Below are 13,070 nucleotides of genomic sequence, written 5' to 3' on the forward strand. Positions count from 1 at the left end.
TGAATCTATAAGGAGTGTTTCTTTCGTGATGGCCGATATCTTACGAACGACCAAAATTTACACAGTTTATAAATTGAATTTGGAAAGGTTAATGCCAATACATTTGGTTTGCGGTACTGATTTTAAGAAGAAAAACTTGTCAGAATTTTCTTTCATTGACAAATAAAGTAGATTAGAAGATAGAAAAAAAGTATTTTTATGTACTTGCCAATTATTCAAGCATGTCTAAGGTGAGAGGTCACTCAGAATTCAGGCGTGCCTTGAAAGTGTATGCAAGCTATTCTTATGCGACTAGTCATTTTACATTTTGATTGATCATATTTTGACACTACAGAGACTATGTTAAGCACTGTATTGGATGCTTACGCAGAGAATTTTTTTTGTCTTTGTCACTTGTTTGAATTGATGCCAGAAGCTGAACTCAAGTAGGAACCTCGTCAATTATGTATACATTTGAAACTGTTTGTAGCAAAGAAATAAATACGTACAGATCAGTAATACGCAATTTTCTCGCCTTTTTTCAAACATTGAAACGTTGAGCACCCTTTAATCTCAAAAAGAAAAAATTGTTTGGTTTTGTTTGGTCTCTTAAATGAAACCAACATTTTTCGTGAAACCAAATAAAAGGAATTAAGAGCTGCAAGTGTAGCTTTACTAGATAAGTGAAAGGACTCCAGTACTTATAGGCGTAACACTAAAGTTCAATTATCTAATCTGCCACCTGAGTTTCGTTTATAAGGTGTCTTGTCAAAAAATAAAAGGCGTATTTTACATCTTTCTAAGTAAACTGACCACATCCTGAATAAAACCACATTCTAAGACCACATCCTGAATAAAACACAACAGGTGCAGCCGTTTGGCATAGGCTTTGCTGGAAGAGTTCTTTCAGACGACGACTTTGCCGATGACGTGGCGCTAATATGCGAAAACATTAGTGACCTCAAAATTACACTGGAAACACTGGCCTCTGCCGCTGAGAAACTCGGTCTGACAATAAATTGGTCGAAGACCAAGATAATGCCCGTTGAGAAAACACCGTCCAACCCCCTGTCATCTGTGGAAATTTGTGGCCAGACTGTAGAGGTAGTCAAGCAGTTTACCTACCTTGGTTCAATTGTCTGCTTAGACGGAAGCCTAGATGCTGAAATATCAGCAAGAGCGGCAAAAGCAAACTTTGTCTTCGGTTGCCATCTAAAAAAAGTCTTCCATAAACCCCAGATCAGCCGTCTCACAAAAGCACGAATATATTCTGCTGCGGTTGCCAGCGTTATGCTCTATTCTGCCGAGACTTGGTCGCTGACTCAGACACAGACGCTGAAGGTAGATGCCATCCAGACGAAACACCTCCGAAAAATCCGCTCCCGATGGTCCGACAGGGTACGAAATTTGGAAATCCTCAGGTCCTGAAAACTCCCACCCCTGTCCGAGCAGCTTGAGTCTCGCTCGCTGCGTTGGTATGGTCATCTGCTCCGTGTGCCTGCCCAAACACCCGCCCGGCTCATCTTCGATTTTGACCCATCTGCAAACGGCTGGAGGCGTCCTAGGGGAAGACCACGCACCAGATGGGCGGACATCATCCGTGATCGGCTCGCCTCCAGAAACATCAACCCGGCTGAAGTGACAACCCTCGCCCTGAACCGACCACTCTAGAGAAGACTGACGGCGCTGACGACTGGTTCCCTCTACGCTGGCGACGCTGCCGAGCAAGAGCTTTAAGTAAGTAAGTAAAAGTAAGTAAACTGGGAACAAAAGAATGGTAAATCTCCAAAGGAATATGTTTTTTTGTTCAATAATTTAAATAAAAAAGATTCTAGAAAGAATTGTATCGTATGGCTTATTAACGTGGCTAAATGCTGCTGTACGGTACATAATATTATGTTAGGTAGACATCGAGCTAATAGTTTTTAATATTTATTTGGCTCAGTTCATGGCTGGTCTATTAGAACACTGCTAGGACATTTTACTAGGGATAGGGGGATTCCTGGGAGCAATGCTCCATTAATTAAGTTTTATTACAATAAAATATAGCCCTTTAACTATACTAATAGGTTGTAAAACATTTATTAAAGTAAAATTCAATTTTTTGAGTAGGTCTGAGGACAAAGGAGCCAAAAACATAAGGGCCATTGTTTGAAAGCGAAGTTTTTGTTATTGCACTTGTTTTCCCAAGGGAAAACAAGTACCTCCTGGCCTCTCCCTAGTGATGCTCATGCCAGTCTACCCTACTTTCTATGAATAACTACGGTCTGTTAATGTGACCAATCAAATTGTGACGAAGCACTGGAGAAAGATCGACTAATGAAACCTTTCTTACTTTCTAGCTTATTTGTGAAAAAAAAAGCTTCAAGTGTCCTCTTTTGTTATGAACACTCAGTGGAAAAAAAATCTATAGTAAGTTGGCCTTCCAAAGTCAAAATAAACAAGAAGAAGTTCGTATTTTGAGTAGTTGTAGAGAAACGTTGCTATTTAGAACAGTAGTGCAGGTGCATATCGTTTCCGAACAAATAAGAATCCAAAGAGATAAAAATCCTTTGTTATGTGACTCTCCGTAGAGATGTTTTCGAAACAGCGTATTAGCCTATTATTAGTGGGATGCTACCATTTCGAACAACCGTCAAAAGCACTAAACGTCACTTCGTCGACAAGGAAAATCCGTCAGAACATCGACACGTCAGGACATCGACAGTCACAATCGCTACCCGTCAGAACATCAACAGCCATCACATCAACACCTCAGTTCATCAACAACCACAATCGCTACCCGTCAGAACGTCGACAGCTATAACATCGACACTTCAGTTAATCGACAGTAACAATCGCTACCCGTCAGAATGTCGACAGTCATAACATCGACACGTCATAACATCTAAAAAATTTTAGATATTATGACGTGTCGATGTTATGACTGTCGATGTTCTGACGGTTAGTGGTTCTGACGGATTTTCGTTATGAAAAAAGTTTATATAATAGCAATAAGTATATAATAGTTTAGAAACAAATTTCGGCTATATATTTGCACATCAGGGAGGTGGGGGTGAAGCATTGCATATATCAAATACGTAACCTAACCCTGGTACCTTTTCCCACCTAAACCCCAAAAAACTAAGTTTTAAAATTTTTGATGTTATGACGTGTCGATGTTATGACTGCCGACATTCTGACGGTTGGTGGTTCTGACGGATTTTCGTTATGAAATTTTTTTTAGATGCTATGACGTTTTGATGTTATGAGTGTCGACGTTTTGACAGTTAGTGGTTCTGACGGATTTTCGTTATGAAAATTATTTTTGATGTTATGACGTGTTGATGTTATGACTGTCGACGTTCTGACGGGTAGTGATTGTGACTGTCAATGAACTGACGTGTCGATGTTCTGACAGGTAGTGACTGTGACTGTCGATATCCTGACGTGTCGATGTTATGACTGTCGACGTTCTGACAGATTTTTTTTCGATGTTGTGACGGATTTTGTCGACGTCCTGAAGGTAGCAGTCCTGACGTGTCGATGTCCTGGCGCCTTCCCTTATTGGTTTGGCCTCAGAATAGCGTCGTAAACATGACGATCCGGCACTGTCAAAACCTAACTGTCTTTCAGTACTTAACGGATTTCGGAAGAACATAGAACAGAAATTTTGTTATTTGGAAAACAATATCTTGTATTTTTCTTGAATATCAAGCTGGGACTAAACCAAAAGCAGGATGTCCTCAAATGAGATGGGGTGAGGTCACAAGAAAATATTTAAAGACAGCGAGGGCTTCAGGGAGGGAGAAAGGATTCAAGCCGTGAATACGGTGGGGGAGTATAGTCGTATGCAGCTGTGCTGGCGTTAGGTGAACTGGTGCTATGGTGAGTTGTCAGTAGCAGTAACAACACCAGGGGTAAATACTTTGACGCTAGTGCCAAAAATAACGGTTTTACTTCCGGTGCTTTAAAATACAAACAGTAAATTTAACCTTATTTTTATTAGAATCATCACAAAAGCTGCATAAAAAACGATGTTGGAGAAATAAGGTAAAATGTTGTCTAGGAATAGCAGTATACATGATTTGACACATTCATTCCATAAGCAGTGGTGACGTGAGAGGCGTTTTCCATTCATGGCTTCCTTTGTAAATTCTTAGCAAGAACCAAATATTCTCCAATATTTTTCACTTGCAAGTTTTTTTAAACATCCATTTTCCCCTTTTTCTTCTGGTAATTTCTCTTGAAAGCAAAAGAAAATATCTGACTATTTTTTTTTTTCTTTTTCTAGCTACGTCAAATAATTCTTTCTTCGAACGACTTGGCGAGTAAGGAGTTTGATTTCCGTATAGGTGTTGTTCAATTCAAGTAAGTAACACAGATGTCCTTCATTTATGTTTTGTTGTACTGTTACACATACGCATACATTTATATTTTTTTACAACTGTCGTACATACATTATACTGTTATATATATTTTCGATATTGATACTTTGTTTTCATATGGTTCTATTTCCTATTTTTATCAAAACTGATCTCTGAGCGAATCAGAATACTCGGATTTTTACTTTACTTAATCTAAAACGAAATATAAAATAAGATGTTAAGTAATGTAAGAATGAGATTTGTACTTTATTTGCCACGGTGGTATATAAATTGAAAAATTATGCAGAACTTCGAGACAAACTAAAGTTAATCCATTTCAATGTCCGTTGTAATGTTATTCACCGAGTTGATTGTCTTGTTTTTAATTTTGGTTCTTTTTTTTTTATTTGTAATTCATTGCTTTACCTTTTCTTGCCTTTTAGTAGTTATAAAACAGGCTATTAGAAGGGTCGCATTGGAAACTAAATATATAGAATCATGGAACTATTCACTTATTTCACGTTTGGTTCACGGGCCATCTAACTAAATGTATAGTAAATTAATAATATACAATCGTTTCATGTGGCGTTCAAAGAGCGTGGAAATCTGACAAAAAATGGATCTTTGGTGCCTTAAATGGGTTTAATAGGATCATAAGAGTACTAGGAGCACTGAAAGTGTAGGGTCCCCCCTGGACCCTGTTAAAATGGACCCTGTTAAATTAGTAGAAAAACCACTGACAGTGCAGGATTTTACATAGAAGCACTAGTACTAGAGTCACTGACAGTGCAGGATTTCCCAAAGAACCACTGAAACCATTGACAGTGTAGTTTCCCCTTGAACTACTAGGACATCAATTACTAGAACACCTGACAGTGCAAGGTTTCCATGTTGAGATAGAGAAATCCCCAACAGGCTCGATTTTAATCTGTTAAAATTCAGGTTTCAAACAAATGTCCAACGTTATTTGAATTCAACTTGGTATTATGTGAAGGTAGGGGGATTATTTCGTTTTTAAACTATTTTCATTGAATGTAAAACAATCAGTGGAAGGTTACTATGCAGAATATAGGCTTTTTAAGAAGAATGTGTATGCTTTTGCCTATTGTTGTCTTTTTGGTTACAGTGATTCCCTGATCATCCCTATGTAGAGAAAGAGCAAACAAAGAAAACAAATATTTTACTCGTGTTTTTATCATTTCCATAACGATTTTTCTAGATAGAGCTAGATGGCGCTTTTTTCTTACAGATGAACTCTTATCATTTTCTCATACTCCTTGCTAGGCTTGGCCGTATAAATGAACTATAGCTGCAAAGTGTGTCTATGATAGTTTTCTTTTTGTATTACAGGTCTGGGAGTGTTGTTTGTCATTTTAGACTGGGCTGGTCACCACTATCATCCAGCTTTCCTACAGCACCTATTTTCACTCCAGAAATCCTCCGTGATGTGTTGGTATTAAATATGCTGTCAAACAATGGATTTTTCTTAAACTATTTGGTTCCTGTCAGTTCGATTGCTGTTTACAGTAAGCCATATTTTTTCTTTAACTGTTTTTTTCAGTATTACTAATTTGTAAAACAACATGATAGATATACATCGATACACTCAGTGTAAATGTCTTCAAACTAGAAGTTCACGGAGAGTGAATGATAATAATTAGACAAGTGCTCATTCAAAAGTGAATAGTTCAATCTAACTATATATTTATGTTCACTACCTTTAAAGCTGACCTAGCGTTATTGATTAAGAGGTATGTTTGAATCATTAACCATAACCGGAGGAAGGTTATTCTCATACATTTATTACCTAAATACGCTATTCAGATCGTCAATGAAGATCTTTCGTCTACAGCACTAGAAATTTCATCGTAAAGGGGCATCATTGTCATCTTATCTGCCACCTAAACAATAGTGCTAACTAAGCAATACATACCAGATAATATAGAAAAAGCATTGCAATACAGGAGCAGGTAAACAGACATGACACATCCAGCAAGAGTGGTGGCAAACAATGATTTGGTAGAAAAACGGACCTCAATAACCAGTTCTTCCGGCTTCAAACCACTTTGCTGCTAGCACGGAAGAAAAAGCGAAAGAGCGCACCAAAATGCCTGCTGTCTAATTTTCCCAATTCACAAAAATCTAGGGTGGGAGGAGGGGTCAAAATATATTTCAATATCTTGGGAGTGGGAGGGGCAAACTTGTCGTTTTTTCAATTTTTATAATTGAAAATACCAAAAAAATGTATAAAAAAATACCCCCAATGGGCATTTTTCAAAATCTTCGGGGAGGGGAAAAAATCTAGAGGGCACAGCCGTCCTCCCAACTGACGTCACTGAGGCTTTCTTTAGGTTATTGTAAACTAACAAGTCTATGGCTATTCTCCGTTTCAGGTTATCCATGTTCATGATAAGTTATCCGTTTTTATAATCGTTTGAGAAATAGGTTTGATACATTTGGCTTCATTTATAAAAGGCCATCCTCCCTTTGTAGTTTGTAGCTTTCGTATTTATTGGATTTAATGAATTGGATGCTTAATTAGAATATTCTTTGTTTTGTCACTGTTACCGATGCCGATTGATACTAAACTTTGAAATTTTTTATTGTACTTAATTCGCAGCAGTGGTATGTATTGGGTACATTAAATTGAACGCTTAGTCAGAAGCTTCGTTTTTTCATCATTATCTGTCAATTCAATTACAGTTATTCTAATTGGTGTCAAAATTAGATTTTTTTTATGGTCACCTTGAAAAAGTGACAATTTGAGGGTGAAATACTTCGCTAATGTTAATGAGGATGGGTATATGCAATAAAGTTTCAGTTCTTTAATCTTTTTTCAGTATTTTGAAACTGGTTGTTGAAAGCCTAAGTCTTTTTTTTAACAAATTGACGCAGCTTCTTTAAATTTAAGGCATATACACTGTGTTAATACAAAATAGATTATGTGGAAGTTTTTGTCAAACACTAATTTCTTTTTTTTCACAATCGTTTTGACCCTCACTGACTTTTGCACAAATACTACTACTACTACTAACAACTCACCGCAGCACCAATCCACCTGAGGCCGACACAGCTACACACGAACCTCCTCCATCCCATTCTATTCAAAGCCTCCCTTTTTAAACACTCCCAGGAAGTTCCAATTTCCTTTAAATCTTTCTTTATGACGTCCTCCCAGCCCAGACGAGGACGACCTGCTTTCCGTTTAGCCCTAGACGATTGGCCGAAAAGGTTGCACAAATAAATTATTATTATTGTTATTAGAAGTTTTCTGCTTGGAAAAGATCAGCAACCGTTCTCACTCGCTATCAGATATTCAAGTTTATCTAACAATAATGTATTCTCAAACAAGATCTTTTGGATGCTGAAACTGTTTTTTTCGTGCCCAACATTCACAAGATCTTAACATAGTAGCTTGTTATGTGCCTAACAGTGGAAGTTCGAATGTAGTTTACTTTTTGTTCATTTTCTGAGTCATTTTTATCTTGCAGGGGTACCTGATGTCTGCATCCTAACTCCAAACTTTTGTGGTGAGCTTGTTTGCGGGTTCAGCCATGAACTTATTTCATTTGCATGTACTTGCCCTTCCGGTTATCAATTATCTGACGACAGATTGTTCTGCCTTCCTATACCATTTGATGATCTTCAATGGCAGCCTGTTACCAGTTCAACTTTAAACCCAATCAACAGAACTGAAGAGGGCATGTTCGAAGAAGTTGTGATGGAGCCCACTAATTCCACAGTTGCAGTAAATACTACTCCATTTGTTAGAATCGAAGAGGGTTTTGTTCCAATTGTTAGTCTTGTTGACCAGGTTAAGAGTGTCCTTGAAGATGACCAAGGACAAAGTGAAATTAACAATTTTGAGATTGAGTCACGTGTACCAGATCGTAGAGATGAGGATACTATTGGACGTGACATGATTTCTGAAATGGAAGAAGTAGACATGGAACAACCTACAATAAAAGAAGAAACTGAAGAAAATATTGTAGAAAAGGGTGACAGCATTTCAAATTCAGTTCAGGAGTCGGAAGATCATGTAATAAATAACAAAGACGATATTTTTGCCGGTTCTGACAGTGATAAGATTTCTGGATTCTCTATCACAAATGCAAGCATTGAAAATGCTGGTGATTTTAAAGTGGATGATAGCGGAGTGGCTTTGGAAGAATTTTCTGCTGTGAATAACAATTCAGGCGAACCAAGTTCTCTCACGAATAGTTTTGTTCTTTCTAATCTTTCAGAAATTGATGATATTCTATCTTCAAACGACGAAGAAGCCTTCGATGAAGCTACAGAAACTAGTATTGACAGTAGTTCTTCTGGTAATCCTGAAAATGCATTTGTAAATGACACAAATAAAGAAGGATCCATTGATGATGAAAATTTTGAATATGAAAGCGAAGTCGAAGTTGATATACCAGTTAATGGAGAGGAAAAAGAAGACGATGAAGAGTTTTTAGATCCAAGTAACGAGGTGGAAGAAAATTCAAAAATTAAAGAAAGTGTGGATAAAATTAGCAAGGATTATCCTCAAGAAACGGAGACCAATTCCCAAGACAACGCCTCACGAACTGATAACGTATTTGATGGACCTTCATCATCAGAAATTAAGATAAATGACACAGAAGATGTCATTAGTGAAGAAGAAATAGAGTATGTTGAATATGATGAGCCCATTGAGAATCCTGAAGAGTTAGGGTTGGAAATCATGGAAGACAAACAAATTGATGACATTCTTAATGAGAGTCAGCTTATAAAGCGCATTATTGGGGGTGCTCCAGTCGAGCAAATAGTGCACTCTACGGACAAACCCTCTATTGAATTTCTTTCGGAGCCGTGTGGCAACTGGCCTCTTGAGCTGGAATCTATGGTTTTCTCTTCAAGACTAGGGGCAAGTTCGGTTGAATGGCCTTCTCTTGCTCGTCTTTTCTTCGTCAAAGAAAAGCGATACTGTACTGGCACGATTATTGACAAAGAATGGATAATGGGAACATATAGCTGTATGAAGAACCTGTGAGTCTTGTTTTTTTTTTTTTTTTTATTTTTTTAAGAGCAAAACTAAGCTAAAAAGCTTAGAAAATGACTCCTAATAAAAATGAATGAAATATGCCTCCAACTGTAAATAAAACAGTATGTTCCACAGTATTTTATGTGAAAAGGAAATCCTGAATCTTAAAAATGTAACCCTTTGTCAAAATTTTTGACTTTTTGGATAGTGAATGGGTAATTGTAAATGTAAACTTCCAAGTCATAAAAAGAAATGAAAAAAAGAGGAAAGAATACTTGAAGCGTTCACGAACCTGTAATATGCTAGAGGAAGAATAGATTAATTCACCTACAAGGCCTGTATCTTTTCTCTTTTTTTAGACTGGAACTTCTCTCATTTAATCAAAGTATCTGTATAATTTAAAACAACGTAAAATGAATGAAGATAATAATGAAATTTAATATTAATTTGATTTAAAATAGTTTGCTAATAATATAAATAACTCTTAGCAATAGTTGAACACTGGCAATTGCTGGTCAATAAAACAAAATTGGTTGGCAATAATGGTTTCCTTCAATATAACCATCCGCAGTTTGAGACGGGCTATTTCTTTAAATAATCTCTGTCCGTTCCAAACAGTTTTGATTTGCAACCGTGATTATTTGTCACTTGTATCAGTAACATCAATTGCCGTTAAAGGGGAAGTGAGTGGATAACACGTCTTTAACACTAGATTTGGTAGATTTCACAGGAAAAAGAAATTTAAGTACTTTTCAAGGTTTCAAGAATATTTAACTACTAGAGCAGGGAAGGACTAGAGTAGATTTAGCTCTGAGGCATGCCTTAATATTTTTCTAATCTTCTTACTCCTTTTTCCTTCAAAAGTCAATATAACCATATTGATCATGCCTTAGAAGTATTAACGAAAAAAATAGTAGACTGGTGTTTTTTACCATAAATTAATCAGTAAAAAAACTCCCCTAGAACCCACATATAAATCACTTCATTCTTTCAAACAGTTCTTGCAAACGAACTATAAGCAAGGAGCGACCCGGCTCAATAGTAACCGAAACTCTAAAAATCTCGGAATTTTGATAGCAATAGGTACATCAAAAGAATCAGATTTTTATGATGATTTCAAATACATAAGTTTCATCAAGTTTAGTCTTATCCATCAAAAGCTACGAGCCTGGGAATATTTGCCTTATTTTCAAAAAAAAGGGGAAAACACCCCCTAAAACTCATAGAATCTTAATAAAAAACACACCATCAGATTGAGCGTATCAGAGAACCCTACTGAAGATGTTTCAAACTCCTATCTGCAAAAATGTGGAATTTTGTATATTTTGCCAGAAGAAAGATCACGGATGCATGTTTATTTTTTTTTTTTTCTTCCCAGGGGTGATTATATTGACCCAATGGTCCTAGAATATCGCGAGAGGGCTCATTCGAATGAAAATTAGAAGTTCTAGTGCCCTTTTTAAGTGACCAAAAAATTAGAGGGCAACTAGGACCTCTCCCACGCTTATTTTTTACCAAAGTCATCCAATAAAAATTTTTAGATAGCTATTTTGTTCAGCATAGTCGAAAAATCTAATAGCTATGTCATTGAGAATTACTTAATCTCCCACAGTCTCCGGGGGAAGGAATTCAAGTTGTAAACTTTGCCCATTGTTTACATATAGTACTGGTTATTGGGAAGTATATAGACGTTTTCAGGGAGGATCTTTTCTGGGGGGGGGTCGGGGGGAGAAGGTTACGCGGAAGGATATTTCAATGGAGGGATTTTTCATGGGGGAAGGGAACTTTCCATAAAGGGGGCGCCAGATTTCCCAACAATATTCAAAAAACGATTAGAAATTAAATAAGAAAACAAGTTTTTTCAACTGAAAGTAAGCAGCAGCATTAAAACTTAAAACGAACAGAAATTATTACGTATATGATGGGGTTCACCCCTCGTCAATACCTCGCTCTTTATGCTAAAGTTTTTTTAGTACTTTCAAAAGAGCTATTTATTCTAATTGAGCCCTTTGTGATTCAGGGGTCATTCTTAAAGAATTGGAACAAAATTTTAACTTTAGTGTAAAGAGCGAGGTATTGACGAGGGGGAGAACCCCCTCATATACGTACTAATTTCTGTTCGTTTTAATTCTGTTTATTTAATCCGGAAAGAGCCGGAGGGTCAATGGGGTTAGTAAATTGACAAAATATGAGACGCCTCGTTTTATTGAATTTCGTCTCATTATTATTTGTTCTCAAAGTTGTATTCGACATTTTTCGTGCTACTTTAAAATTCTTCATCTTTTTTTGAAAAGCTTGTCATTATATTTTTTCTTTCAAGCTTTTTTCCTGTAGTGTATCTGAATTATTATCTTTCCAAAACATGATTTTTTGAATTGGGAATGTTTCAATTATATAGAATAGATTAAAGGGTATCAACACTCTTAGATTGTTTATGGGTTAATCCTGTTTGTATTTTTATATGATTATCAATATTTTAGTGATAGCGATGTTGACCCCAAAGGATGGGTTACATTTGCCGGAGGTCCACCTGCAAGGGGAAGATCATCATCTAATATGCAGATTCGCACGGTTACTGGCATTATTGTACATCCAAACGCAACTTCAGGACTTGGAGACAACAACGTCGTCTTGGTGCAACTTGAAAAACCACTCACTTTGAGTGATTCAGTCAGATCAGTTTGTGTCACCAGCCATCCTGTCGAGGAAAGACAAGCTTGCACTGTTGTTGGATGGAGAGATGGTAATTCACCTTTGTTTGTTCACTTTAAGGCAATTATTATAAACAGACACTGTAGTGCCCTAAACCCACGAACTAAAATGAGTGTTTGTTCAATGGAGATAGACGATAGAATAGAGGCATGGGCATCACTAGTTTTTTTTTTTTTATTCCATTCATCATTTATTCATTTATTCCATTTTCCATAATAATTCATCCATTTACTCCATAATAATTACATTCTAAAGATATAGAGTAGCTCAGAGTTAATACGAAATCTAGTCAAAAATTTTTTCTGAATCTGGTCTCTACTCTGTTTTCCAGCTCCATAATCTGTGCTCCTAAGATTGCTTTTGTAGATTTTTATTCATCTAAACATGCAGACGTATTTTTACTTCATAAAAGGTATGAGAACGACCTGTGATGATTGTAGCGGAATTTTTTTTTACTAACTGTGTTTCAAAGACCATTGGCGATAGTCCTTACGCCGTATTTTGTAAATAAGTCGTTTTGCTCTGCTACAAAGTTTAATTGTTTTTCAGTTTCTTGGTATTTTAATCTTAGAAACAAAACTGTTCCTACAAAAGCATTTTTTCATTGGAAAGGAATTTTATTAAACAAAATAATGAAAAACAAACCCGAAGTTTATAAACTTGTACGGGCAAAAGTAACCCTATTATAAAGCCCTACTTACTCACTCACTACCAGCTATTCTCACCCCCCCCCTCTCTCCCCCCAAAAAAATAATTTGTTTTTTCCCTTTAAAATTAGAAAAATTTTGAATATCACTTTTGATTTTGGGCATCAGCTTTGGCATTCGATTTTGGGCAATGACGTCAACGGGGGAGGGGACAAGTGCCCGTAGATTGTTTTGCCCCTCGCAAAAATGCCTTTTTTCGGGGTGTTTTCATTAAAAATGTTTTTTTTGGTATTTTCGTTGCAAAAACTGAAAAAAACGACAAATTCTTCACCCCCAGATTTAAAAAAATACATTTTTGGCCTTTCTTAAATTTTT

At 36.6% G+C, this 13,070-nt stretch overlaps 1 protein-coding gene across 1 annotated transcript in view; it reads left to right on the forward strand.

The window, feature by feature from the left end:
- Positions 1 to 13,070, forward strand: part of LOC148952004 (uncharacterized) — a 77,079-nt gene that overhangs the window by 60,227 nt on the left and 3,782 nt on the right. Inside the window, exons 7-10 of the mRNA XM_089089475.1 lie at positions 4,253 to 4,329; positions 5,676 to 5,851; positions 7,817 to 9,341; positions 11,817 to 12,079. Coding sequence (XP_088945601.1) covers positions 4,253 to 4,329; positions 5,676 to 5,851; positions 7,817 to 9,341; positions 11,817 to 12,079 — 2,041 coding nt within the window. The remainder of the gene's footprint in view (positions 1 to 4,252; positions 4,330 to 5,675; positions 5,852 to 7,816; positions 9,342 to 11,816; positions 12,080 to 13,070) is intronic.

This window comes from Artemia sp. Qi Xiang Cuo, chromosome 5 (genome assembly GCF_049724085.1).
Source record: "Artemia sp. Qi Xiang Cuo chromosome 5, ASM4972408v1, whole genome shotgun sequence".
Lineage (NCBI taxonomy): Eukaryota > Metazoa > Arthropoda > Branchiopoda > Anostraca > Artemiidae > Artemia > Artemia sp. Qi Xiang Cuo.